General features: G+C 45.9%; 1 protein-coding gene across 7 annotated transcripts in view; it reads right to left on the bottom strand.

The window, feature by feature from the left end:
• The window catches only part of PKMYT1 (protein kinase, membrane associated tyrosine/threonine 1), a 103,236-nt gene that overhangs the window by 33,887 nt on the left and 44,628 nt on the right, over positions 1-24,721 (bottom strand). For 2 of the 7 annotated variants that reach the window (XM_077273641.1, XM_077273639.1), the window contains exons 2-7: positions 20,757-21,160; positions 13,293-13,789; positions 13,109-13,215; positions 12,829-13,001; positions 12,462-12,712; positions 12,225-12,314 (exon numbers count right to left, since the gene is read on the bottom strand). In XM_077273641.1, coding sequence (XP_077129756.1) covers positions 12,225-12,314; positions 12,462-12,712; positions 12,829-13,001; positions 13,109-13,215; positions 13,293-13,789; positions 20,757-21,110 — 1,472 coding nt within the window. In that variant the 5' untranslated portion in view covers positions 21,111-21,160. Of the gene's footprint in view, positions 1-2,031; positions 2,155-3,301; positions 3,730-12,224; positions 12,315-12,461; positions 12,713-12,828; positions 13,002-13,108; positions 13,216-13,292; positions 13,790-20,756; positions 21,161-24,721 lie in introns of those variants that run through there. The other 5 variants (XR_013217943.1, XR_013217942.1, XM_077273643.1 and 2 more) reach the window with 5 other exon arrangements.

The following is a 24,721-nucleotide window of genomic DNA, read 5'->3' as shown; positions in this document are numbered from 1 at the left end:
GAACTTATCTAGACGTGTGGTGAGTACTTTGAACCCCCAAGTGTTTCACTGCAGTTTATAACGCAGAGCCATGAAAATAAAAAATCATTTTTCTTTCCTCAAAAATGATTTTTTAGCCCGCAATTTTTATTTTCACAAGGGTAATGGGGAGAAATTGGACCCCAAAAGTTGTTGTCCAGTTTGTCCTGAATATGCTGGTTCCCCATATGTGGGGATAAACCACTGTTTGGGCACACGCCAGGGCTCGGAAGGGAGGGAGCACCATTTGACTTTTTGAACGCAAGATTGGCAGGAATCAATGGTGGCGTCATGTCGCGTTTGGAGACCCCCTGATGTGCCTAAACAGTGGAAACCCCTCAATTCTAACTTCAACACTAACCCCAACACACCCCTAACCCTAATCCCAACTCTAGCCATAACCCTAACCACAACCCTAACCCCAACACACCCCTAACCACAACCTTAACCCCAACACACCCCTAACCACAACCTTAACCCCAACACACCCCTAACCACAACCTTAACCCCAACACACCCCTAACCCCAACCCTAACCCTAATCCCAACCCTAACCCCAACCACAAGCCTAACGCTAACCCCAACACACCCGTAACCCTAATCTTAACCTCAATTCCAACCCTAATTCCAACCCTAAGACTATGTGCCCACGCGCTGATTTTTTCCGCACCGTTTTTGAAACATCTGCAGGTAAAACGCACTGCGTTTTACCTGCGGTTTTCCAGTGTTTTTGTGCGGATTTTACCTGCGGATTCCTATACAGGAACAGGAGTAAAACGCTGCGGAATCCGCACAAAGAACTGACATGCTGCGGAAAATACCGAGCAGCATTTTCCGCACCATGGGCACAGCGGATTTGGTTTTCCATAGGTTTACACGGTACGGTGACGTGATGGAAAACTGCTACGAATCCACAGCGGCCAATCCGCTGCAGATCCGCAGCCAAATCCGCACTGTGTGCACATAGCCTAATTCTAAACCTAACCCTAATTCTAATTCTAACCCTAACCGCAACCCTAACCCTAATTCTAACCCTAACCGCAACCCTAATTCTAACCCTATCCCTAATTGCAACCCTAACTCCAACCCTAATTCTAGCCCTAACCCTAGTGGAAAAATAAAAATAAATATATTTTCTTTATTTTATTATGTTCCCTACCTATAGGGGTGATAATGGGGGGGGGGGGTTTATTTACTATTTTTTTATTTTAATCACTGTGATAGGTTCTATCACAGTGATCAAAATGTACCTGGAATCAATCTGCCAGCCAGCAGATTCGACCGGCGCACTGCGCATGCGCCCGCCATTTTGGAAGATAGCAGCGCTCATAGGACAAGACAGAGGGACACCGGGACTCTAAGTATGGTGGGATGGGATCGGACAGCGGGGGGGGGGGCGCGGAGGGCCGCGGAAGACAGGACGGAGGGGTAGGAAAGACCAGATCGCTGCAGTCAGTCGGTGTGGGGGCAGATCGAAGGGCTCCAGCCGTGGCCGATGATATTGCAGCATCCGCCATGGCTGGATTGTAATATTTCACCAAGTTTCATAGGTGAAATATTACAAATTGCTCTGATTGGCTGTTGAAAGTGAAACAGCCAATTAGAGCGATCGTAACCACTTGGGGGCAAAGCTACCCCCCTGGGCTGAAGTACCACTCCCCCTGTCCCTGCAGGTTGGGTGAAATTTGAGTTAACCCTTTTTCCCGATCTGTAGGAACGCGATCATTCTGTGACGCAGCATATGCGTCACAGGTCGGATTGGCACCGACTTTCATGACGCATACGCTGTGTCACAGGTCGGGAAGGGGTTAACTTCTTGTGCTTCCTGTCCCCCATTAGGTTGTGGAGACAACCTCCTATGCTGTCGTGGAAGGTGACTAGAGAAATTGAGAAATTAACTTTTTTGAATTTACCAAATGGCTGCAATGAAACAAAGTGAAAAATTTAAAAGGGGTCCGAGTACTTTCTGTACCCACTGTATTTAACATTGTGAACTTTCAAGGAAATCACTCACCATTCTGACGTTCAGTCTAGGGTACCGGAGATGAAGGGTGGATCGGTTCACATGGAGGTGGTGAACTCATGATCTGCCCTGTTCCTCTAGCTGGTCCTTCTGCCACTGCTACTGTGGAGTCTCCTGAAAAACATACATTGCTGAGGTTGCTGCAAGGCACCGCCATCTTGCAGGACCATCCCAAAATATAAGGGGATAGTCACAACACATCCTTCCGGCCCCTCCCCGATTTGCCGGTCAATCAATAGGAGTTAATCCGGCGCGCTGTGCGCAGGGAGCCTTGGGAAGCCCTGCGCACGCGATTGGTTAGTGTCCGGCCCCCTTGTGTCATTAGGGCAGTACTGGCTATTCCATCCCGGACAGACCCGGGCGGCCCTGCTCTCCAGTTCGTCACTGTGTGTGCCAGATCTTCCACTAGCGCACCCTCACATGAACAAACCCGGCGACATGTTCTGGTGCACTCAGCACGGGGTACTCCTGTAGCCCCGGCGTGCAAAGACCTTGGACCTCATGTCGGCAAGACTTTCACCTAGAGGTCTCTGCCTGCACCCCACCACATACCCCGACCTCCTGGCCAGAGGTGGCACCTCCAGTCCAGAAGGCATCCAGTCCATGGACACCCTCCAGATCTGGATAAGTCTTCACGTACTGCTCTCGGATATCTTCAAAGTACAGGAAACCAAACCGATGCTTAGGAATGGTACCGACACCTTTTATTTGGTAAGTTTCCGGTCCTTGATGGGCGGATACCTTCTCAGGTGGTGCTGTCATGGAAGTAGGGAAAAAATGCCAGAATCTGTTATGTGAAGGATGAGGGAGTATTTTCAGAAGAAGTTTTTCCCCATTTAATGAGACCCATAATCTGTTCAACGTAATTGAAAAACAAACTACTTTTTCTTTTTCAATCCTAAAAGCTTTCAAATAGTGTGGTTGCATAAATCTGCACACCCTAACATTAAAGGATAACCTGTCACCAGTTTTTTTTTCTTTTACTTATAAACCATGTCCATCACCTTTAAAATCTTGTAAATGGGGTTCCTATAGCTCCTTTATACCTTCATTGATGCCCCTACATACATTAAAAAAAAATGGCTTCATTCATGTCCCACGCTGCATAATGCTGTGAAAGAGTGTTTGCCCCTTCCTGATTTCCTATTCTTTTGCATGATTGTCACACCAATATTTATGTTTGGGGAGTTAGAAACATTTGACAAATTTAACACAAGTAATCACAAAATGCAGTTTATTATTATTGTTTATTTATATAGCACCATTAATTCCATGGTGCTGTACATGTGAAAAGGCGTTACATACAGGGTTATAGATATCATTTACATTTAACAAATTTACAATGACAGACTGGTACAGAGGGGAGAGGACCCTGTCCTTGTGGACTTACATTCTACGGGATAATGGGGAAGAGGCAGAAGGTCGGGGGTGCTGCAGCACTGGTGGTGGTGAGGCGGCACCTCTTGTGGTGGTGAGGCGGCTGCTCTGGCGGTGGTGAGGCAGCAGAATCATTATTGCAGGCTGAAGGCTTTCCTGAAGAGATGGGTTTTCAGGTTCCGTCTGAAGGATCCGAGGGTGGTGGATAATCAGACGTGTTGAGGCATGGAGTTCCAGAGGATGGGGGATATTCGGAGAAATCTTCGAGGCAATTGTGTGAGGAACCAGTAAGTGTGGAGGAGATTAGGAGGTCTTGGGATCGAAGATTACATGAGGGAAGATATTGGGAGATTAGATCAGAGATATAGGGAGGAGACAGGTTGTGGATGGCTTTGTAGGTCAGTATTCATAATTTCAACTGGATACGCTGAGGGAATTGGGAGCCAGTGGAGGGATTTGAGAGGGGAGAAGCAGGGGAGTAGCGAGGAGAGAGATGGATTAGCCAGGCAGCAGAGTTGAGGACAGACTGGAGCGGTGCAATAAAGTTAGCGGGGAGGCCAGAGGAGGGTGTTGCAGTAATCGAGGCGGGAGATGATGAGGACATGCACAAAAGTTTTAGTAGATTGTGGGCTGAGGAAGGGACGGATTCTGGCAATATTTTTGAGTTGGAGGCGACAGGAGGTGGCAAGAGTTTGGACATGTGGTTTGAAGGACAGGGTCGAGAGTCGAGAGTTACCACGAGGCAGCGGTTTTCAGGTGCGGGAGAGAGCGTGATGCCGTTTACCATAATAGATCAGGTAGGGGGGATACGCAAGATGGAGGAAAGATGATGAGTTTGGTTTTGTCTACATTGAGTTTTAGGAAGCGAGAGGTGAAGAAGGAGGATATGGCTGAGAGACACTTCGGGATTCTGGACAGCAGAGAGGTGACATCTGGGCCAGAGAGGTAGATCTGAGTGTCGTCCGCATATAGGTGGTACTGAAAGCCATGGGACTTTATGAGATGTCCTAGGCCAAGGGTATAGATGGAAAAAAGTAGTTTATAAAGGAAGGTCATTATTATGGGAAAAAGCAATCTAAATGTACCGGGCACTGTGTGAGAAAGTGATTGCCCCCTAAGCATAATAACTGGTTGGACCACTCTTGGCAGCAACAACAGCAATCAAGCGTTTGTGATAACTGGTAACGTCTGTTAACAGTCCTTTACAATGTTCTGGACAAATTATGGACACTTATCGTAACAGAATTGTTGTAATTCAGCCACACTGGAGGGTTTCCGAGCATGAAGGTCATGCCATAGCATCTCAATCGGATTAAGGTCAGGACTTTGACTAGACCACTCCAGAGTCTCAGTTTTCTTTTACTTAAGCCATTCAGACGTGGACTTGCTGTTGTGTTTTGGATCATTGTTCTGCTGCATAACCCAAGTGCGCTTCTGCTTGAGGTCACAAACAAATGGCCGGACATTCGTTTTCAGGATTTTCAGGTCCCAAAGCAGCAAAACAGACTGACCATCACACTACCACCACCATATTTTACTCTTGGTATACTGTTCTTTTTCTGAAATGCTGTCTTACTTCTACACCAAATGTAATGAGAAATACATATTCCAAAAAGTTCAACTTTCATTTCATCAGGCCACAGAGTATTCTCCCAAAAGTCTTGGGGAACATCAAGTTGTTTTCTGGCAAAACTGAGATGAGGGTAGACTATATGATCATTGGAAATGGGAAAATAAATATTGTGTAAACATGTACCATACCTGAAAATTATTTTTATTAAAGGGAACCTGTCACCCCCAAAATCGACGATGAGCCAAGCCCACCAGAATCAGGGGCTTATCTCCAGCATTCTGTAATGCTGTAGATAAGCCCCCGATGTATCCTGAAAGATGAGAAAAAGAGGTTAGATTATACTCACGCAGGGGCGGTCCCGCTGCAGTGGGCGTCGTGGTTCGGTCCGGTGACTCCCATCTTCTTACGATGATGTCCTCTTCTTGTCTTCAGGCTGCGGCTCCAGCGCAGGCGTACTGATTTGCCCTGTTGAGGGCAGAGCAAAGTACTGCAGTGCGCAGGCGCCGAGAAAGGTCAGAGAGACCCGGCGCCTGCGCACTGCAGTACTTTGCTCTGCCCACTGGAGCCACAGCCTGAAGACAAGAAGAGGACGTCATCGTAAGAAGATGGGAGGCCCCAGACCGGACCGCGACGGCCATCGGACCGGACCGCAGCAGGAACGCCCCTGGGTGAGTATAATATAACCTCTTTTTCTCATCTTTCAGAATACATCGGGGGCTTATCTACAGCATTACAGAATGCTGTAGATAAGCCCCTGATACTGGTGGGCTTAGCTCATCGTCGATTTTGGGGGGTGACAGTTTCCCTTTAAAATAAAAAAAACACCAAAATCCAGTGTAACATACAATGATAAAGTTTCCACCTGGGATACACAATGTGTTATCCAAGAATAGGTAGCACACCTCAGTAATGCTGGAGGTATGTCCTCTTAAATAAAGACCAAAAATGCGATGATTTTCTCTTTTCCCAATTGAAAACTATAGTGATACTGCCTGACTGTGCTGGTTGTCCACTACTAGAACAACCCTTCTTGATCAAAATGTTTGGCCCCCATAAAATAAAGCCTATACTCGCCTCTCATGCCAGGGCCATTCCCGAAGTGTCAGCACTCACAGTCCCCGGCTCGAGTGCGGTTGTTGAAACATGTGACACGGGCATCCAGTCAGCACTGGTGTCACTGTCTCCGGACAAATCAAACATGAAGATGAAGCCCAGGCTGCAGGTGATCTCAGACTACTTCTTCCTGTTCAATTCAAAATGAGCTGGAGACAGGGACATCAGCTCTGACAGGCATCACAACAACAGCACGGGAACCCTAGGAAATGGAGTGCCGACACCACAGGAACGATTTATTATTTTATGGGGGCCAAGCGAGGAGTATGAGAAGACGTCCAAGTAGTGAACTTTCATAGAGATGATCAGACGCGGTCACAAAAGGTTTCAAATTATGCTTATTTTTTATTACAAAACTCACCATGGTGTTGACAAATAGCGATTGGTTTAGGGGCAATTGTAGTGCAGCGGGGTTGGTGCAGTGCAACAGATCGGCAGGGACCACATAAAAGTTCAAAGCAAACATCTTTTAATGTCCAAAGAAACTTACAACTGGAAAACAAATGGTGTCCTCCGGATCGCAGCCGGGGCATCAAAAGAGACCAGTTGCCATGAGCGACTGCACTGCCGTGTCACGCTGGAGGAGCGTCAGGCATTTGCTTCCCTTAGCTCCATGTTAACTGCACACCTAAGCCTGACATTGCAGAGCCACCTGCTCTGCAGCATGCAAACAAGCAAACACACACCCAACCCTTGCTGCAGGGTATTTAAATGGAATGGCAGGTGTGGCAGTAATCGGGCCTGGGTGAAGCTAGGAAATGTGAACTCCGCTTCTCAAAGAGGTGATAAGCCACAGTTAGGCTGGGTGCACACGTCGCTTTTTTTTCGCGGTTTTTCGCTATAAAAACGCGAAAAAAACGCTCACATTAAGCATCCTATGTAATAGAATGCAATCCGCATTTTTTGTGCACATGCTGCGTTGTTTTCCTGAGCGGAAACGTATTCCAGAAAAAAATGCAGCATGTTCATTAATTTGCGGAATCGCGCGGATTCCGCACACCTAGGAATGCATTGATCCGCTTACTTCCCACATGGGGCTATGCCCCATCAGATCAGACAACAGAGCAGGTGGAGGCATTGGTTTGCTCCTTTCACCCAACTGTACCTTCCAAGTTATCCCCCAAGTACCCTCACTTGTATCCCTTCCTTTGAGGTCCATGCTGTCAGACTCTACGTCCCCTTCTCCATGCGAGTGGCGGTGGTGTATCGTCCTCCTGGCCCCTCTCATCAGTTCCTGGATCACTTTGCCACCTGGCTTCCACACTTTCTCTCCTGTGACACCCCCACCCTCATCATGGGTGATTTCAACATCCCCATTGCTTCTCCCCTCTCCCCATCTGCTTCTCACCTTTTATCTCTAACCTCCTCTTTCGGCCTCTTGCAGCATACTAACTCTCCAACGCATGAAGACGGAAACTCCCTTGACTTGGTCTTCTCCCGGCTTTGCTCAGTGGATGATTTCACAAACTCCCCTCTCACGCTCTCTGACCACAACCTTCTTTCATTCTCTATCAAGAACTGCCATCCCGCTCAGGTCACCCCCACTTTCCACACGTATAGAAACATACAGGCCATTAACACCCAGAAACTTATGAAGAACTTGCAGTCCTCATTGGCCCCAATCTCCTCCATCTCATGTCCTGATTCTGCTCTGAAGCATTACAATGAAACCCTGCAAAGTGCCCTGGATGAAGCTGCACCTCCTATATATAGAACTCGGCACAGACGGCGACAACCGTGGCACACGCTGCAAACACGTTTCCTGCAGCGGTGCTGCAGGTGCGCCGAACGTCTGTGGAGAAAATCTAATCTACCCGAAGATTTCATCCATTATAAGTTCATGCTAAAAACATACAACTCTGCCCTTCACCTCTCCAAACAAACCTATTTCAACACCCTCATCACCTCACTGTCAAATAACCCTAAACATCTCTGACACTTTCCAGTCCCTACTCAACCCAAGAGAGCAGGCCCCAACCACAGATCTCCGCGCTGACGATCTGGCCAATTACTTCAAAGAAAAAACTGACCACATTCGACAGGAAATCATCTCCCAATCTCTTCATACCATGCACTGTCCTCCCTCCCCCACTGCATCTAGTTCACTCTCTGACTTTGAACCGGTTACAGAAGAAGAAGTAATCAGGCTCCTTGCATCTTCTCGCCCGACCACTTGCACCAGTGACCCCATTACGTCACATCTCCTCCAGTCCCTTTCCCCGGCTGTGACCTCTCACCTAACAAAAATATTCAACCTTTCCCTCACTTCCGGTATTTTTCCCTCCTCATTTAGGCATGCCATCATACATCCATTACTTAAAAAACCCTCCCTCGACCAAAATTGCGCCGCTAATTATAGACCTGTCTCTAATCTTCTCTTCATCTCTAAACTCCTCGAACACCTGCTCCACTCCTGTCTTACCCGCCATCTCTCAGATAACGCTCTTATTGACCCTCTTCAATCTGGTTTCCGCTCTTTACACTCTACTGAAACTGTCCTCACTAAAGTCTCTAATGACCTACTAAGAGCTAAATCTAATGGTCACTGCTCCATGCTAATTCTCTTGGATCTCTCCGCAGCATTCGACACTGTGGATCATCAGCTCCTCCTCACTATGCTCCGCTCCATCGGCATCAAGGACACCGTTCTCTCTTGGTTCTCCTCCTATCTCTCTGACCGATCCTTCACTGTATGTTTTGCTGGTTCCTCCTCCCCTCACCTTCCCCTTACTGTTGGGGTTCCTCAATGATCAGTCCTAGGCCCCCTCCTCTTCTCTTTGTATACTGCCCCTATTGGACAAACAATCAGATTTAGTTTCCAGTACCATCTCTATCCTGACGACACCCAATTATACACTTCTCCTGTTATCACGCCGACCTTTTTAGAAAACACCAGTGATTGTCTTACCGCTGTCTCTAACATCATGTCCTCCCTCTATCTGAAACTGAACCTGTCAAAAACTGAACTCCTCGTGTTCTCTCCCTCTACTAACCTACCTTTGCCTGACATTGCCATCTCCGTGTGCGGTTCCACCATTACTCCAAAGCAACATGCCCGCTGCCTTGGGGTCATCCTTGATTCCGAGCTTTCATTCACCCCCCATATCCGATCACTGGCTCACTCTTCTTATCTGCATCTCAAAAAAATTTCTAGAATTCGCCCTTTTCTTACTTTCGACTCTGCAAAAACTCTTACTGTCTCACTTATTCATTCTCGTCTGGACTATTGTAACACTCTACTAATTGGCCTCCCTCTTACCAAACTCTCCCCGCTCCAATCTGTCCTGAATGCTGCAGCCAGGATCATATTCCTCACCAACCGTTACACCGATGCCTCTACCTTGTGCCAGTCATTACACTGGCTACCCATCCACTCCAGAATCCAGTACAAAACTACTACCCTCATCCACAAAGCACTCCATGGCTCAGCACCACCCTACATCTCCTCTCTGGTCTCAGTCTACCACCCTACCCGTGCCCTCCGCTCCGCTAATGACCTCAGGTTAGCATCCTCAATAATCAGAACCTCCCACTCCCGTCTCCAAGACTTTACACGTGCAGCGCCAATTCTTTGGAATGCACTACCCAGGTTAATACGATTAATCCCCAATCCCCACAGTTTTAAGCATGCCCTCAAAACTCATTTGTTCAGACTGGCCTACCGCCTCAATGCATTAACCTAACTATCCCTGTGTGGCCTATCATGAAAAAAAAACAAAAAAAAAACAAAAACAATCAGGTTCCTCTCATCATGTTCTCATACACTTTATGCAGTTAATAGCCTCTGTGTCTGTACTGCTACATACTTAGGCAGTTAACTGGTTCATGCAGCTTTACATGAACACCCGAGCCTTACACTATGGCTGGTCCAAATAACGAAAGCAATTGTTACCATCCACCTCTCGTGTCTCCCCTTTTCCTCATAGTTTGTAAGCTTGCGAGCAGGGCCCTCACTCCTTCTGGTATCTGTTTTGAACTATGATTTCTGTTATGCTGTAATGTCTATTGTGTGTACAAGTCCCCTCTATAACTTGTAAAGCGCTGCGGAATATGTTGGCGCTATATAAATAAAAATTATTATTATTATCAGTAAGCGGATTATGTGCGGTTGGTACCCAGGGTGGCGGAGAGGAGACTTTCCTCCACGGACTGGGCACCATATAATTGGTAAAAAAAAAAAAAAGAATTAAAATAAAAAATAGTGATATACTCACCTTCTGATGGCCCCCGGAGTCCTCCCGCCTCTCAGCGGTGCACGCGGCCGCTTCTGTTTCCATGGACGCTTTGCATGAAGGACCTGCGATGACGTCACGGTCAAGTGACATCGCAGGTCCTGCACACAAAGCATCCATGGAAACGGAAGCCGCCGCGTGCACCGCTGAGGAGATCGGGGGCCTTCGGAAGGTGAGAATAAACATTTTTTTTTTTTTATTATTATTATTTTTAACATTATATCTTTTTACTATTGATGCTGCATAGGCAGCATCTATAGTAAAAAGTTGGTCACACTTGTCAAACACTATGTTTGACAAGTGTGACCAATCTGTCAGTTTTCCAAGCGATACTACAGATCGCTTGGAAAACGCTAGCATTCTCCAAGCTAATTATGCTTGCAAAACACTAGGAATATGCATGCCAATTCCGCATGCGATATACCCGTGGCAGGAGTTGCAGAATTGCCGCAGAAATTTCCACGGCAATTCTACGATGTGTGCACTTAGCCTCAATGTTTTAAAGGTGCAGGGGAAGGCAATCACTTTCTCACACAGGGCCCTTTAGATTTGGATTTCTCTTTCCTGTAATAAAAAATCTTCTTTTATAAACTGCATTTTGTAATTACTTGTGTTATTTGTCTAACATTTATATTTGTTTGGTGATCGGAAACAAGTGTGACAAACATGCAAAAAAAAAGAAAGAAAAGGAAATCAGGAAGGGGTGAACACTTTCACACCACTGTCAATTGTGTGATCGGGTCAAATGGGCAAATGCAGATTGTGATCAGCCACGTCCCGGTCCTTTAAGATGAGGCCTTGTCTATCTGGATGGAAATAGAGGACGTCTTTACTTCATCCACACTTTGCTCGATATTGTGCATGCGCAGGCTTCACTTGTACAGCACTAGCTCCCTGGCTGTTTAGTAGGCGCCTGCGCAGGGCTCCGATTACTGTGCAGGAGCGAGACATCCTGCATTGTGGGGATGATGTAGACGTGATCCACTTCCATCCAGATAGAAGAGGAGGCTTTTGAAGAGACCGGAGCGGCACTGTGCAAAATCAGGATTCACCGTTGGACGGGACCACACAACAATTTACATGCAGAGCGAGACATTGCTATAACACGTTCTGAAGCATATAGGGGTAACTATGAGGCTACATAGGGGCTGTAGGAACCCCATTTACAGGATTTTAAATGGTAATGGGCAGGGTTCATAAGTCATAAAACTAGTTAAAGGTTCTATTTAATACTTTTGTGCAGTCCTCTGAATTTCTGGCAGCGTTCAGTCTTTTGGGTTGCAGTCTATCAGAGCAGCACAGCTAGAATTGGCCATCTTTGCCGGCTCATCTGTCAGATTACGGGGGCATTTGCTGTGTACAGCGCCTCCTTCAGGTCACACAGAATGTCCCTTGGGTTGAGGCTCTGGCTTGCCCTTCAGGAATGGCCATATTCTTCAGGCGATTCAGAGGTGGCCTAGGTTCATAAGTCATGCTGGAAGGTGAAATTCATCTTCCCCCAGCTTTTATACCGGTGACGGGAGGACACCAGATACTGAGGGAACTTACATTTCTCTTTTCTTCATTCTTTGCATTTTGGCAATTGATAATCTCTTGCCCCTTCTGTGTGTGAAGCTTCTGACTCGGCAGCATTTATCAGCCCTGGCTATAAGTTTTGCACAGTGCCGTGTGCGGCCACACTTCCTCTAATCAGTAGCTTCACATACGTGGAGCACCTTTCTTAACTGCCCAGGAGTTTGGGCTGAGATTACAGTATTAAGGTGCTTTCCTGCCCTTTAGGAGCACACGGCCATTTCTAAGACTGCAGACTCCCATGAAACCACTGTGGGTCCTTAGGGTCATCTATGAATCCCCCTTCCCCGCCACTTCAGAGATGGTGAGTCACTTACCTCTGCCGCAGGTTATAATCCGGAGATAGATTGCGGGGAGTGGAGGTGCTACCCAGAGACGGCCGCGACAACAAGTCTGGAGAATGTCTGCTACCCAAACAAGAAATAACGGATAATTACAGGACGACTCATGCACAGAGCGTGAAGTGCTGTAGGATCAGTCTGCTGTACTGACTCATCTACAGCAGTGATGGCAGCGAGACACAGGGCCGGGGCTAGACGCTGCAGCACACCTACCTCAGGGGGAACTCCTGTCCGTGGTAGGTGATATTTCTAGGGTAGCTTACAGGACTTGGCGGCACTTCGAAGACGTCATCTCCAAGACTTTCATCCTCCCAGTCGCTGGAGAAGCTGCTTTCCAAGCAACGGTTTTGGGATGGAGAAGAAGGTGGAGAGTCCAGAGTGGTGGCGCCCGAATCCTGGAGTAAAAGCAGCATCACTGGACGCCTCAAGGCATTGAACACCACGGTCAGCAGCCAAAATAAGAACTGAGAATTGAGAACAGATCTTACAGGTGTGGTGCACAGGAGAGCATTTCAAGTCCTGACCAGTCATCATACAGCAGGCGGCTGACAACGCTATATAGGACTGCAGCACCCCTCACCTGGAATACAGCCCACAGCTTAGTGAAGGCTCCCCTAGTCACCAGGGCCACCCTCCGCCACCTCTCTGCCTTATGGATGGCTGGAAGACAGAGCAGCCAGTCTACAGTAGCCCGGCACCGATAGTCTGGGTCCAGCATCCCACACAGCACTTTTAGGAAATCTGGGGGCAGCTCTAGATTAGATAAAAGAATGAAGGAGTCAGAAAACAGGTAATATAGGGCCCTGATGTCCACATTCCAATAGGGGCCAACAGTGGACAGACAGGAGGACAGCACTCACCTGATGTGAACTCTGTTGGAAGGTGCCCCTGACGTAGCTGCTGCCAGCCATCGCCACCCTTCGGGAGCTCCATGTTACAAGCCACTTCTAACAATGTCATCCCCAGACTGAGATACAAGGAATGGTACATTAGGAGCCCAAGAAACAACAGGGGGCACACTACAGATAGAAGAGGAGCACTCACCTGAAAACATCGGCTGCCTTTGTAAACACCCCATCCAGAAGCTCTGGAGCCATATAACGGGGGTCTCCCTCCTGGGCCTCTGCACTCCCTTCTGCTCCATCCAGTTCCACCATCAGACCAAAGTCCCCGAGCTTGTAGACTCCAGAATAAGAGATGAAAACGTTGGCTGGCTTGATGTCCAGGTGCAGCAGGTTACGGTCATGCAGATGCTTGAGACCTCGGAGGAGGTCACAGGTTATAGCCCAGGTCTGCTGTGGTGGTAGCGGCTCGCCCAAGTTCTCAGAGTGCTGCTGCAGGCTGCAGACACACAGCTCTGTCTGCAGGTAGAGCATCCGCTTCTCCTCCCAGGCCCGGACAAAGTGCAGGCAGTTTGGGTGCTTTCCGACACGTTCATGTTTTCTCACCTCCTGTAGCTTGCGGAGACGGTCAGACTCACCGCGGAAAGGTGAAACGGAGCGCTTCACTGCATACACACATCCGTCCTCACGACTCCGCACCTACAAGCAACGAAATCCCCAGTGTCACCTTCGAGAAGCTGAAAACACCAACCTCAGAGAAAGACAGAAGAGTTCAGCGATTGTCCCCTTTACTGCCCTCTCTGCCCAACATTACACAGCATGTAATATTAATTTCAGGTATTTTTCATCTTAAGGTCATCTTCTAGTCTAGCAGATCAGAAAAATAGATTTCTTCATATATTTAGTGTGGATACAATATGCCAAACAATTTAGTTCGATTTGCAAAATTAAAGTTATAGCGCCTTATAGGGAGCAATCTCCGGCGCGCGCTCGGTGCACAATTGAGCATTCAGTCAGCCTTGGGAGCATGTGTTTGCTTGCTTAGCTTTTGGATTAATTACCCAATAGTCGGTCATTTTTTTAGCAGCATTTAAATAACACGACCTTAGTATTATGACTCTTAGGCTGCAGTCACACTAGCTAGCGATTTTAAAATCGGTCCGAGTGTAATGCGAGTACAATCCGATTCTTCACACCTAGCATCAGATTTATATCCGACTGCAATGCGATTATAAGCTTTTACACAGAAATTCTCTGTCATTTACATATCATTTTCAAAGGAAAGATTCTTCAAAACAGAATGAAAGCCGGCAATTTATGTGCCATGTACAGTAAATTCACAGAATGACAGGTTATAATATAGATATATAGATGTCAGTGACCCAGGAGCCGACAGGACAGAAGAGATGGATTACATACAGTAACTAGAAATAGAACAGATATGTAGATGTCTGACATACAGTTAGTACAGTGCAGCTTACTGTACATGGAATTATTAAAAGATTATTTTTCAGTAAAAAATGGCGCGAGCTACCACATAATTTTTTTTAGCCAGCAGAGGGAAAGGCGACGGCTGGGGGCAGATGTTTATAGCCTGGGAAGGTTGTAATACCCATGGAGCTTCCCAGGCTATTAATATCAGCTCACGCTCACAGCTGTATACTTAACCTTTACTGGCATATTAAAATGGGGGACCCTTAGGGTTAGAGCCCCCTATAATTAAGATCCAGCAAAGGCTATGTAGACAGCTGATATTAGTAGCCTAGGAAGGGATCAGGGATACTGCCCCCACCCCAGGCTATAAACCATCAGCTCTCACCCGCCCCAGAAAAGGTACATCTCTAAGGCTAGGTTCACATTGCGTTAATGCAGTCTGTTAGACGGACTTCGTTACACCGTGGCATAACGCGGTGTAACGCAGTCCGTTAACGCTGCCATTAACCCCTATTAACGGGCGCATCGCCAACGCATGCCAATCGGCATGCGCTAGCGATGTGCCGTCATTCAGTGACGGAGCCTCGGACGCGGGCTGCAGCGTCTGAGGCTCCGTCACCGCTAGCACAGATGAATCATCTGCGCTAGTGGTATAGCATAACGCGATGGCGTGTATGCTATAGCGTTAACGCTATGCATTGAACGGGCTGCTTTAACGCAATGTGAACCTGGCCTAAGATGTGTTATTTCTGAAGTGCTGGTTACGATAATTACGCGGGAGCCCACGCCATTTTTTTTTTTTTTAGAAAAATAAACTTTTAATTAAATACATGTACAGTTAGCTACACTGTACAAATTGTATATGTTACAGATATCTATACATCTATTCTATGTGTATTTACTGTATGTAATCCATCTCTTGTGTCTGCTCCTGCTGTGGTTTTACTGTACACGGCTGCTGAAATGCCGGCTTTTCTTCTATGCATGAGATTATTATATACACACATACAAGCACACACAGTGGGTACAGGAAGTATTCGGACCCCTCCTAAATGTTTCATACTTTCATTGCAGCCATTTGGTAAATTCAAAAAAACATCATTTTTTCTCATTAATGTACACTCTGCACCCCATCTTGACTGAAAAACACAAATGTAGAAATGTTTGCAAATTTATTAAAAAAGAATCTCTGAAATATCCCATGGTCATAAGTCTTCAGCCCCTTTGCTCAGTATTGAGTAGAAGCCCCTTTTGAGCTAGTACGGCCATGAGTCGTCTTGGGAATGATACAACAAGTTTTTCACCCCTGGATTTGGGGATCCTTGGCCATTCTTCCTTGCAGATCCTCTCCAGTTCCGTCAGGTTGGATGTGAACGTTAGTGGACGCCATTTTCAGGTCTCTCCAGAGATGCTCAGTTGGGTTTAGGTCAGGGCTCTGGCTGGGCCGGTCAGGAATGGTCACAGTTGTTCTGAAGCTGCTCCTTTGCTATTTTAGCTGTGTGCTTAGGGTCATTGTCTTGTTGGGAGGTGAACCTTCAGCCACGTCTGAGGTCCAGAGCACTCTGGAAGAGGTTTTCATCCAGGATATCTCTGTACTTGGCCACATTCATGTTTCCTTCAATGGCAACCAGTCATCCTGTCCCTGCAGTTGAAAAACACCCCCATAGCATGATGCTGCCTCCACCATGTTTCACTGTTGGGATTGTATTGGGCAGGTGATGAGCAGTGCCTGGTTTTCTCCACACATATCGCTTAGAGTTATCACCAAAAAGGTCTATCTTCATCTCATCAGAGAAGAGAATCTTATTTCTCATAGTCTGGGAGTCCTTCATGTGTTTTTTATCAAACTTTATGCGGCTTTCATATGTCTTGCACTGAGGAGAGGCTTCCGTCGGGCCACTCTGCCATAAAGGCCCGACTGGTGGAGGGCTGCAGTGATAGTTGACTTTGTGGAACTTTCTCCCATCTCCCTACTGCATCTCTGGAGCTCAGCCACAGTGATCTTGGGGTTCTTCTTTACCTCTCTCACTAAGGCTCTTCTCCCACGATTGCTCAGGTGCAGAGTGTACATTAACCCCCAGAGCTTTTTTTCGGTTTTAAGTTTTCATTTTTCGCTCTTCTTCCCAGAGTCATAACTTTTTTATTTATTCGTCAATATGGCCGTGTGAGGGCTTTTTTTTTTTTTTGCGTGACGAGTTGTACTTTTGAACGACACCATTGGTTTTACCATGTGGTGTACTAGAAAATGGGAAAAAAAATTCCAAGTGCGGTGAAATTGCAAAAAAAGTGCCAACACTTGTTTTTTACTAGCTTCACTAAATGCTAAAACTGACCTGCCATTATGATTCTCCAGGTCATTATCAGTTCATAGACACCAAGCATGTCTAGGTCGTGGAGAGCGATCTGCCTGCAACATCCTTCAGCATGACCGCTTTGGCAGTGGGTCAGTAATGGTGTGGGGTGGCATTTCTTTGGAGAGCCGCACAGCCCTCCATGTGCTCACCAGAGGTAGCCTGACTGCCATTAGGTACCGAGATGAGATCCTCTGACCCCTTGTGAGACCATATGCTGGTGCAGTTGGCCCTGGGTTCCTCCTAATGCAGGACAATGCCAGACCTCATGTGGCTGGAGTGTGTCAACAGTTCCTGCAAGATGAAGGCATTGAAGCTATGGACTGGCCGCCTGTTCCCCAGACCTGACTCCGATTGAACACATCTGGGACATCATGTGTCACACCATCCACCAACGTCACGTTTCACCACAGACTGTCCAGGAGTGGGCGGATGCTTTAGTCCAGGTCTGGGAGGAGATCCCTCAGGAGACCATCCGCCGCCTCATCAGGAGCATGCCCAGGCGTTGTAGGGAGGTCATACAGGCACGTGGAGGCCACACACACTACTGAGCATCTTTTCCTTGCCTTGAGGCATTTCCACTGAAGTTGGATCAGCCTGTAACTTCATTTTCCACTTTGATTTTGAGCATCATTCCAACTCCAGACCTCCGTGGGATATTAGTTGTGCTTTACGTTGATCATTTTTAGGTTTTATTGTTCTCAACACATTCCACTATGTAATGAATAAAGATTTACAACTGGAATATTTCATTCAGTGATATCTAGGATGTGGGACTTTAGTGTTCCCTCCAACACAACAGGACTGTTTGCAAGCATGTGTGCAAAAAAAAAACCTAAACTTCGAAAAATATTGAGTTGCCCATTTCAAGAGAATTTGTTACTGCATTATGAATTTTTTTTTAAGTGTTATTGACAATAGCATCACTCGAAATAAGCAAAACTTGCAGAAAGAAATGTAAAATTCTCTTAGACACCACATTGATGTAAAATTAGCGACAAGTGTTGCTGTAACGATGTTTACACCAATTATTCACAAGGCATTTGAGATCAATCATCGCCTTGTGTTTATTTTTCAACTTTCAGGTGTTGAAAAGGCCTAAATTTATTTTGCAGCTTGTTCGACATGTGTCATGGCTATAAACACTTATTACACTTGCCTAAGAGCAGCATCTGCAGGGCACAATTGCATTTTAACGCAAGCATTTGACGAAAAAAAAAAATGAAGCGGAAAAAGTTTTAACAGTTTCTGAAGACGGAACATGGATGTAAAGAAGATTGTCATCTTTGGTGTCTTCCCCAATTGGAAAACATTCAAAAAAGTCTACGCTGTGGTTAAAATGTAGGCTGTGTCAAGGATGTAATGTGTGCAGCTAAAAAGGACAATATTGAGGAATGAATGGTATGAAACTCAAGGAAACGTGCTCCATAAATCATGAAGGCAGCGCGGGTAAAATGGAGGTCGAAGCCATCATTAATATGTTTTTGAGATCGCAGGGGAAGCACGAATTCTTTATAAAGGGTGTGTGCCCACTGTCCGGTTTTACGGCGCTTTGGATGGAGCGGAAAACCAGCTCCGCCCAAAGCGCTGCCCCCTTCTATACGCGCGGTGATTCCGGATGTGTTCATTGCACACATCCGGAATCTCCGCACCCTATGCATAGGGCCCTGTGATTTACCTTGCGGCGACAGAGCGTCGCCGCAAGGTAAACAGACATGCTGCGCTCTAAAAAGACGCGCCGCATGTCTGTAAGCGCAGGGCCGCCGGGTGCGTGTTACCACGCATAGTGGAGATGGGATTTCATAAAATCCCCTCCACTATGCTGTAACATCTGGACGCTGCGGGTTGAACACTGCGGTTGTATGCAGCGTTCAATCTGCAGCTAATCCGGATGTAAACCGGCCCGTGGACACATACCCTAAAACATATATTGGAGCTGAATTTTAAAGGCAAATCCTTATGAAGATGAAGCTACTGTTGTGAAAAAAGAATGTGTCGGAAACTTACAAGATCGGCCATGAAACTTCACAGTGTAAAAGAAATAGAGGTATCGGTGGAGAAGGTGCTGGAAAGTTACCAGATACGGATTTCGGTGAAGTCACGAAGTATTCAGCGTGGCTATTCACAGACATGCAGACTCCATGGAGGAAACAAATATGGGCCCTGGACTATCAGAAAAGTTCCACCGATGATAAACCAAGACTGGACAACCACCGGGCAAAGAAAGCTGGAGCAAGTGGCTTCAAATTTAGGCTCGCAACCTAGCATCCCGATAAACACCTCCTACGGAGAAGGTATAGGAGGCAATGAAGCTGATTTATGATGAGTGGTCATTGGATGATTTGCTGAAACGTGTTGGAGGAGAAACACAAAACAAGTAATCACTTAACTCATTCATTTACAATTTTTCTCCAAAACATCTTTATTTGGGTGGAAAGATTGTGACCATAGCTACGTTTTTGGCAATAATTATCTTTAACATGTGAGTTATGCCAATTGTTGAAGTAATGGATGTGAAGGGAATGATTGGACAGCAAGCAGAGATGTACGCGCACACTCGGGACGAGGCTCATCCAAGTTGTTAGGAGCGGTGTTCATCTGACTCTGTTCGAGACTACAGATCTCATCACAGGAAAGAGCCGCTCTGCAGGAATTTTATGAACACAAGGAAGGATCACTATGGTCCAGAAATAGCAAACAGATTGTAAGCAAACGTGTTTGTGTCATTAGTACGAAAAACTTTAATGCATTTTTCTCAAAACCACTATTTTCAATTGAATGGGGCTTGTGCCCAATATGAGTATAGGAGTACCTGTCTTTTTTTTTTTTGTAATTTTGACCTTCCTCCAATTGTGCCAAAACCGACTCAATTTTCAGCAGGAGGTATATTTTAATTTTCACTTTTTAATTCTGCTATCAAAGATTGTGACAATCATAGTAATAAGAATCTCTAAGGATTTTTGTTTCAGACAAGTACACCAGCCGGGATCGCGGCCCCGGTCACCACCGTTTTGTTTTCCTTGCCCACCTCACAGAACTTACTTATACTCTGCATTATATAAAAAAATGTAAGCATTCTTCAAACAAGTGTATATTATAAAATCGCGCTCTCAAAAAATCCTTATACTTGAAATGGTGTCGGCATGGGAGCGAGTATAGGCTTTTTTATTTTATCGGGGCCAAACATTTGGATCAAGAAGTGGTTGTCCCAGCAGTGGAAAACTCCTTCAAGTGTCCTGAAAGTCTGTCAGTGAATGTGGGTGAGGTTTCGTACAGTGTTTGTCGCCAGGTCTCCTCCAATAACGGGGTGTCGAAGACTAGAGAGGATCCTACATTAGAATTAGCCGGGGGTATGACATCTCCGTTTTTTATACTAGGATTTTATCTCACAAATCGGGTTTATACGGTGGGGAGCTTCTCAGTATTCTCATCTTTCACCATATTCTGAAAGCGGTCTATTTAATTTTCTTTTTTATTACTACAGTAAATGTGCGTTTTATTTGCAGATTTTCCCCATAGACTTGAATGAGATGAGGAAAATTTGCAGATTTAAAAAAAAAAAAAAAAGAAAAAAATTCCTACGCATTACCATTCATTTAAAGACACTAAAACTGTATAATCCATACAACTATCAATAAAGCAGACTAATAGGAAGTATTCAAAACAAAGCAGGTGGAACAGGATGCACTATGAAAAAATGCAGCAAACAAAAAAAAAAAGGAACATTTTAAAATTTGGTGAAAAGTTGAAGAAAAAAAATGAGCAGAGTCCTGTAAATTGCCTTCATTCCCCAGGCCTAGGAGACCTGCCCTGATTTAGTCCCATGTGTATGAACGCAGGGCAGCTACACATCCCGCTGACCACCCCACATCTTTTCATACCTTATACACTTCTCCAAACGACCCCCTCCCCAGCTTGCAGAGTGTTTGGAAGCACTGCCTGAAGAAGGTCTCCTCCTTGCTGTGGTCATACAGTCTACTGACCGGCTGCTTGTGTTGAGGGCTTCTGAAGGAGACGCTCTGGGGACGTGGCTGGCTCCAGGACCGCTGCTTATTTGGAAAGAGCCGGCTGACGGGGGGGATGCTCTTCACCGGGGGCCGTGGGGGCAGAGTATAGCAGAGAGCTCGCCCCCTCTTCTTGTGCGAGAAGCTCTGCTCCGCTTGACTAAAATGTGACGGCACTGGAATGGGCGTGCGGGTAATCCGAGCGTCGTCCATCTCCTTGGGCACCGGCATGACGAGTGCCCCGAGTGAGGCCAAAAGGGGTCCGTGGATAGAGACGGAACCTGAGAAACCAAACATCATGTCGTCACAACTCACATAATGCGTCCAGAAGACCAGCACCCTACAGAGAACCCCTACATATGGCAGCGTCTAGCGCTCCGCTCTACATGCACAATGCACCACCCAGATCGCTCTACCACACAAACACCTACAGCACCGCCCCACTCTCTCCCTCTAGATGTGCACCGCCTCGCCCCGCTCACGCTCCTCCTGCACATGCACAACACATCACCCTGCTCGTGCTCCTCCAGAATATGGGTGCCACGTCGCCCCACTACCTCCCCAGACACATACACCGCTCGCCCCCCAGACACATATGCACGCACCGCCCGCGCTCTTCTCCACCCACACACCGCCCGCGCTCTTCTCCACCCACACATCGCCCGCGCTCTTCTCCACCCACACACCGCCCGCGCTCTTCTCCACCCACACACCGCCCGCGCTCTTCTCCACCCACACACCGCCCGCGCTCTTCTCCACCCACACACCGCCCACGCTCTAAAGTATGTCGTTTCTCCTACGTTTGGTTAGTGGGATTAGGGAGGGAGAACTCTCTCGTGTCCCAAGTACTACCCTGTCGTCCAAAATCTGTGTGTGTAAGGGGGAATTCTAGAGAGCGCCTGAATATTGCTCATTCTACGAACCGATGTGATAGCCACTAAAAAAGCTACCTTGAGGGATAGGATCTTAATTGAGGCCGATACCATAGGTTCAAAAGTCAGCCATAAGGAACACGTTCAAGTCTCATGGGACACACGAAACCCTATGGGCCTAGATCTGCCAGCCGCATTAATAATCGGGATATCCAGTAATTTCTTGCAATGTCATAAATAATGCACCAAGGCCCGAAACCTGTACTTTCAGGGTACTAGTAGCCAGACCTAATTCAAGGCCTTTCTGCAAGAATTTGAGAATCTGCCCTATAGCCCTTGGCTTTAGGCTATGTGTGCACGTTCAGGATTGTTCGCAGAATTTTCCTGATCAAAACCCAACTCCTTTAGCAGGAATTCCACTCGCTTTTTTTTCACGTTTTACTCACGTATTTTTCCAGAGCGTCCCACTATATTATATAGTGGCAAATCCAGAGATTTCCCGCAAAATTAATGAACATGCTGCGTTTTTTTCCGCAATGCGTTTTTTTTGTAGAAAAAAAAAGCAGCATGGGCACAAAAATTGCGGAACGCATTCTAATAATGGGATGCTTAATGTAATCTGGTTTTTTTTTTTAAGCTTTTTTTGCAGCGGAAAACCGATGAAGAAACGCTAAAAAACCTGAACATGGGCACACAGCCCACACAGGGGGAAAAGCAGAGGCCAGATTGAAATCCCACTTCCGTAGGGAAGGCGTCCACCACCAGGGGATTTTCCCTCGGGTTGAGAGAACAGAATTGTTTTACTTATCTGTTTCCTCTGGTGGCAACAAGGTCTATGTCTGGTTGACCCCACAAGCGGACAATCTGGCTCTATTCAGACACCATTCTCCCTGTTGCGGCTTAGAAAATCTGCTGTGTTATCTTTTCCTTTTATGTGAAGTGCTGTTAAAAATAGAAAATGTCTTTCTGCTGTCTGAAAAAGGTGTTCCGTTATTTCCAACAGAGCCTCGGATCGGGTCCCATCTTGGTGGTTGATATAGGCCACTGTGACTTGATTGTCAGAGAGGATTCTGACATGGTGATCCTGCAGATATACAAGGAGGTTTTTTTTAACTGACACTATACCGCCAATAGTTCCTTCAGGTTAGATGAACCTTCTACCTGGGAATCCCATTGTCCCTGGACCACCATATGGGTCATTCCATATCAAGTGATCCAAATATGAATATTTTTTTTACCTGACGTCTTTAGATTTTATTTATTTTTTGTGTTTATGAAGTACAACTTTAGTTAATTACAAATTTAAAGTTTTGAATTTTCTTCTTTCTAGGTTAATTTTTTACAGATTTTAAAAGTTTTGAAAAAGCACGAAATTTGGCCTGTTATGGCTTTACATTTTTTATCATTTCTTGGACTAGAATTAAGATAAAGAGCTGGGAGGGGCATCGTTTTTCTCAGAACGGTACCGGCTTTCATTTGATATGTCACAAGACTATGTTTCTTTATATTTTGTTTTGGAGAAATCAAATTCTAAATTTTGAAACATAATTGCGAAAAAAAACTTATGTTTTAAAATTGTGGAAACATGCATGTGTGTTACTTGTGTCCTTGTTTATATTTGTACAGGGATTCAACTTGGGACCTATCAAATTACCGTAGTATTTTTTCTTTTTAAATCTTGAATCATCTGATTTTATGTTTGTGTGAGTTTCTTCCTTTTTTCTTTTCAAATTACGACTTATTGAATTCAACATTTATATGCAACAATAAAGAAACACAAAAATCAACTACTGAAATGCCATTATAAATACATCTAAACCCCTTCACCCCCGGAGCTTTTTCCGTTTTTCGCTCCCCTCCTTCCCAGAGCCATAACTTTTTTATTTTTCCGTCAATATGGCCATGTGAGGGCTTATTTTTTGCGGGACGAGATGTACATTTGAACTATACCATTGGTTTTACCATGCCGCGTAACAGAAAACGGGAAAAAAATTCCAAGTGTGATGAAATTGCAAAAAAAGTGCAATCTCACACTTGTTTTTCACAATGGTATGCAAGAAGAAAGTGAAAGCGCACTCACCGGTTTTGAATAATCAGAGCGGTTTATTCACATGAAGTCATGCGGTGCAGGGAGAGTTTGTGAATACAAAACGGATGACAGCTGTTTCGTGCTAGGTGTGCACTTCAACAGATCCAATGGCGAGTGAAAGGGAGGGGGGCCTTTTAACTGAACAGCCTTGGGGCCCCTCCCATTGTTCACTTCGTCATAATGGACAATTAGCCACTATCCGGAGAAAAAAAAGTGAAACAGTGAGAATTAAAACAAGATAAAAACATTTAACGGGTGATGAAAAATATCATTTAGGAAGAAATATGCTGTAATACAATAACAATAGAACAGGAATTCTTTACAAAAAAACTGACATATCTACTCTGTCGTTGAACCCTATTGGTCCAGATGCATTCGCTCTTAAATATCCACTTTGCTTCGTTGCGCAAAAGCATGCGATTTAAATTACCGCCATCCTGAGGTAGGGAAGTTTTCTCTATCCCTGCAAAACGAAGCATTTTTATATCCCCCCCCGTGTTGTTCATTCATATGTTTTATCAAACGGGGGACCCCTTTGCCAGTGCGCAATGAATTCAGATGTTCTCTGAATCGGACAAACATTGGGCGAATTGTTTTCCCAATATAGAAGAAATCGCAAGGGCAATATAAAATATAAACCACATGGGTTGTTCTACATGAGATAAAGTTACGCACTGTGTGCGTTATTGGGCCGATTTTTAAAGTGGTCCCTGTTTGATGTTGGTCACAGTAATTACAATGCCCGCATCGGAAATTGCCTTTGGGTGCAGCATTTTGGAGCCAATTATCACGGGGTGAGGTTACCCGATTTCGAACTATTAAATCCCCTATGTTTTTACTGCGGCGGCAGGCAAAGAGGGGACCCTTTTCTGTCATTTCTT

The sequence above is a fragment of the Ranitomeya variabilis genome, chromosome 7, assembly GCF_051348905.1.
Source record: "Ranitomeya variabilis isolate aRanVar5 chromosome 7, aRanVar5.hap1, whole genome shotgun sequence".
In the NCBI taxonomy this organism is placed as follows: domain Eukaryota; kingdom Metazoa; phylum Chordata; class Amphibia; order Anura; family Dendrobatidae; genus Ranitomeya; species Ranitomeya variabilis.
This window is presented reverse-complemented; position numbering and strand designations above follow the sequence as displayed.